Source organism: Homalodisca vitripennis, chromosome 1 (assembly GCF_021130785.1).
Source record: "Homalodisca vitripennis isolate AUS2020 chromosome 1, UT_GWSS_2.1, whole genome shotgun sequence".
Classification (NCBI taxonomy): domain Eukaryota; kingdom Metazoa; phylum Arthropoda; class Insecta; order Hemiptera; family Cicadellidae; genus Homalodisca; species Homalodisca vitripennis.
Window position 1 is genome coordinate 95,228,468 of NC_060207.1, and position 4,854 is coordinate 95,233,321.

The 4,854-nt window shown below is 32.9% G+C and overlaps 1 protein-coding gene across 1 annotated transcript; it reads left to right on the plus strand.

The window, feature by feature from the left end:
* Positions 1 to 3,452: 3,452 nt before the first annotated feature.
* LOC124371492 (aminoacylase-1-like) lies at positions 3,453 to 4,412 on the plus strand. Its single transcript, XM_046829867.1, has one exon. It carries the CDS (start codon positions 3,453 to 3,455, stop codon positions 4,410 to 4,412), a length of 960 nt encoding a protein of 319 aa, XP_046685823.1.
* Positions 4,413 to 4,854: the final 442 nt, after the last annotated feature.

The window sequence follows — 4,854 nt, forward strand, 5'->3', positions numbered from 1 at the left end:
TCTCAGTGCCTTCTTTATCCCTTGCTTGTTTTTGACAACTGAAATTGAAGAGCCAGCCATGAAGAATATGGGCTGTAGTGTGACAGATAATTGGATTAGTAGTGTGGTAAAATGTATAAAAGAGAAAGGTAAAATATGGACAAATGGGTGATAGGGAATGAAGAAGGCCGTATCAATGCATAAGGAAGAAGATGGGTAAGTATGGGTAGAAATTAAATTAGACAAACTTATGAATGAAACTGAATAATAAACTCACTGGAAAGAAAAGGGAGAGATATTAAAAATATATGCAGTAGTCTTGGTGAAATTTTGGTGAGAGAATAGAGATTTTGGAGATATTTGTGGAAAAGAATGTAGAAGAGTTATGAAGTGGAAGAAAAAAAATATGTATGTTTACTGAAAGGAGGAAGTTTTATAAATATATGAGAATGAAAGTTGGATGAGATAAAAAATAATAGGAGTATGGAAAATGTTTGAGGAGAAAAATAGGAAATTGGAGGAATGATTAAGTAAAAATATTGAAAATAATATAATTTTGTCCATGAAAATAGTTTACAAGTAAATTACATAGTTTAGTGTGTACTATCTTGGTAAAGAATTTGCAAAAGAACTAACAATGAACCATTTCAGGGGTAGTAGTGTTCATTTCAGAGAAAACTGTACGATTTTGTTGGAAATGGTTTACATGTAAATGTTGTAAATAGTTTGATAGCAGAAAATTTTCTAAAAAAATTGAACTGCCAATGAACTATACAGAATTCAGGGCTAGCACGTTTTAAGTTATACAATTTATTTTGACCATGAAACATATGATTCTCAAAAGTAGTTTTTAATTATTAAATTATATCAGTGTTTAATAATTTAGGTACTCATGAAAATGTTTATTACTACTTTAATAAATGACTAGTTTAACTGTGACAAATTGTAATTGTGTAAAATATTTTTATAGTTAAAAAATTTTTAATATATCTCAATTAGAAAAATATTTTTTGAGATACCAAAAAATTGCATATTGCAGAGGTTTTAGTAAATTTTATAAGAGTTACAGAAAACGTTTTTTCTCTAGGTTCATAAATAATTGAGTTGTGAATTTTTTAAGTTAAACGGCTGCCATGTTAAAACAAAATGGTGTACCAAGCTGGCCAATGAACTTAGCCGAGATATTTATAAGATTAATTAAAAAAGAGGTTTTTAAGCTTTATTTGGAACAGCTATTGTTGCCAAAGTCAGGATATATAGTGAGAGGTGGTTTTGGGCTCTGGGGATCATGGTCAGTGAAGTTGTGTAGAAAATGTTTGGTAAGTGCATTCAGAAAGATGTGCTGAGAATTTTGATATAAGATACATGAGGATTACATATACAAACAACTTTATATAGAGTTATAAACTTGAGTCAAAACTCGCAAACAATTGTCATGGCAGCACCAACGACAAATGTTTCATAAGGTACATAATTTTCTATGTTTAATTCTCTCTCTTATGGATTGTATAAGAATGTATCATACTTAACTGAAGTGTAGTTTTAAAGGAAGATCTGGCCTTCCAAGTTTAATCGTTTTATTTTCCAAATTAAATTCTCAATTACATAAAAACTTAAAGCTGTCATTAGTACTCCCAAAATTTGCTTATTGTTTGTTCATAAATTGTATGTGTTGGGGTAGTTAGGTTACATTTTTTAGTCAGCTTGTTTATAAATGTATTTATTCTCATAGCAAACATGGTTATCCATAAGACCAAAGTAAAAATATTTGCTAAAGCTCAGCCGTTCAAACCCATGGAATGCACCATCATCAAACTCTGTGCTCCACATGTAGAAATTAAGCTTTATGCAAAATTTCAAGTCTATAGGCAAGTTCATGTTCAAGATATTGTGCAGATAGACAGACAGACATGAAATGTTTCGAGTGATGGACTTCGCTAACATTCAGCCACTAAATTTATAGTATTTCCTTGTACATCTTCTGTACACAATTATACACAAACTGAGTTCATGTGTGTCTGCAGAACCATGAAAATAAATATAAACTGTTTTATCTAATGACTAATATTTATTGATTTTCAGATGGCAGTGTTATTCCCTGTGTTTTAAGATTCTAACCTAGGCATAAGCAAACACTCTTATTAGTACATATTGTTCATTACGTAAAGTATGTTTCACATACACATTTCACATTATACCACTGTTTTTCAGTCCTTAACTTTCCAAATTTCAAGATCATAAGTCTTCACATGTAACTTTAAAATCAATAAAATATTTGTACTTAACAAACAAGAAAATAGGTTAATAGAAATTTTGAAATACCATACATGAGATTCATGAGCAGTCCATCTTTTTTTATCAGTAATCCCAGTTACCATGACACAGCAAAAAAGCTTTATCCTGTTTAGCTTGCTATGAAGATGGTACTGCAGGTTAAGTTAAAATGTTCAAACTGAATCCAACCAATCCAACAAAGTAACTTCATCAATCAATTAATAAGTTACTGTAAAGTGTTGCATGATCAACATTAACAGTATTCTCTGTTTAATAATTTGTTTATTCTGTGTTCTCGTTGCCAACATGGTTATCCGTAAGGCCATTGTAATCCGAGTCACTTCTTGCAGACAGAAGTTGAGACCCCCAATGCACTATTTTAAATACTGATTTATTTATTTGTCATAAGTAAAATAAAGCCAATGTGGTGTCGGTATAAAATGTTATTAGGTGATGTAATGTTTTATTATGAGCTAGCTTTAGTGATACAATGATATAAAAACAGAGTAATGTAGGGATTATAATTGTTTATGTAATATAATTACTAACTATAATCATGTTTTCTGAATAAATTTATTTTTACATAAAAAGCCCTTTGACACCGCTGTGGCGACATTGGTACTAACAGACCAATAAATACTCATTGAAAAACTGCCCGAAATAAAAACTAGCTAATTACTACAGTTGATTTATTGCAGCTGATACTAAAATCAGAAACAGGTAAAAAAGATACAAATAATTTTTGGCCTAATTTATAGAACCCGTCTTAGAAGTTTGAATAAATATATTTCATAGTAATGAGTAAGATATAATATTAAATAAAAAAGACATGTACATGGCATCACAGCGTTGTTAGTACCAGTGTTCTATCAAGTTAATGATAATATCACTAAATCTGAATGTGTTAGTAAAGAATATAAATATATAAAAATACAACTCACACAATATATTTATATAGTTTTATTGTGTAAATAATTTTTTCAACTCTAGCAATGGGGTCAGAAGTTTGTCAAAGAATTACACATTGCTATTATCTATTTGACTCTCTAATTCAACTCAATGATTGTTTCAGATAACTAGAAAACAAAATCTACAGACTCTGTATTCAAACAATCACTGAAATCTGAAGAATTTGTGAATATAGGCCATCCCACAGAGCCAGTGCTTCGTGTTGTAATAGTTTGTTCTTTAAATTAAATATGCCTTTCGACTCAGATTCCAAGGCATTAGAAAATTTTAAAGAGTACTTGAGAATCCCCTCTGTGCAACCCAATTGTGATTATTCTGGCTGTGTAAGTTTTTTGGAGTCCCAAGCGAACAGGTTGAAACTGCCAGTGTCAATACATGAAGTGGATCTGAAAAAGCCGATTGTGATAATCAGTTGGAAGGGCAGTCGACCTGAATTGCCCAGCCTGTTGTTGAGTTCCCACATGGATGTAGTCCCAGTATACGAGGATAAATGGACCCACGCTCCATTTCAGGCAGATGAGGATGAGGAGGGCAACATATATGCAAGGGGGGCACAGGACATGAAGTGTGTAGGTATACACTACCTGGAGGCGGTTTATCGTTTGAAAATACGAGGTTACAGTCCACTCAGGACTATCCACATCTGCTTTACTCCTGATGAAGAAATTGGTTGTTTAGGAATGAAACTTTTTGTGGAAACTGAAGCTTTCCAGAAAGTCAATGTCGGCTGTGGACTTGACGAAGGCATGACAAGTCCAGATGAAACTTTCAATCTGTTCTATGGTGAACGAACTCCATACAGTCTCACATTCATCTGCTCAGGCACTCCTGGTCATGGGTCTTTACTTCATGACAACACTGCTGGAGAAAAATTAGCAGTAGTGATTCAAAAACTCATGGAGAAGAGATCTGAGGAGAAGAGGAAGTTGAAGGAGAACCCGAACCTAACTCTGGGAGATGTAATATCCATCAATCTAACAATGATCGAGGGAGGAGTCCAATCAAATGTTCTTCCACCAGAGCTGAAGGTTGTGTTTGATTGCCGAGTGAATATGGATACAGATCAAGAAGAGTTTGATGAGTGGCTAAGAGACGTATGCAAAGAAGCTGGAGAAGGAGTTACACTCTTACAGCCAAACAAAAAGAAGAAAGTTGAGCCGATGGTGTTGGATTCAGGAAATCCTTGGTGATGTGTACTGAAGGGAGAGTTTGAAAAGATGCAGTTGAGAGTAAAGCCAAGCATTCTCCCTGCGAGTACAGGTGCCAGATTTATCAGAAATCTAGGAATTCCTGTTTTCAACTTCTCTCCAATAAATAATACTCCAGTATTACTTCATGAACATGTTGAGTTCCTAAATGTCAAGGTATTTTTGAGAGGTATTGACATCTATGTTAATATCATATCAGCTTTGGCAAGTTTTGAATAACTAAAGCCTGTTGTACTAGTTCAATCAATTTGCATATTAAATTAACTAAGTACAATAATCAGATAATGCTCATGATATTATTCATTTGTATTAATGACTAGCTGACCCGGTGAACTTCGTTTCACTTACCTCTTAACCATATTAATTTAAACCCTAATTATGTATTGCAGAACCGGTAACTTTATAAATGCATCATCATCATAGT

Excerpts from the sequence above, each read along its gene's own strand:
- LOC124371492 (XM_046829867.1), top strand. The coding sequence starts at position 3,453 with ATGCCTTTCGACTCAGATTCCAAGGCATTAGAAAATTTTAAAGAGTAC.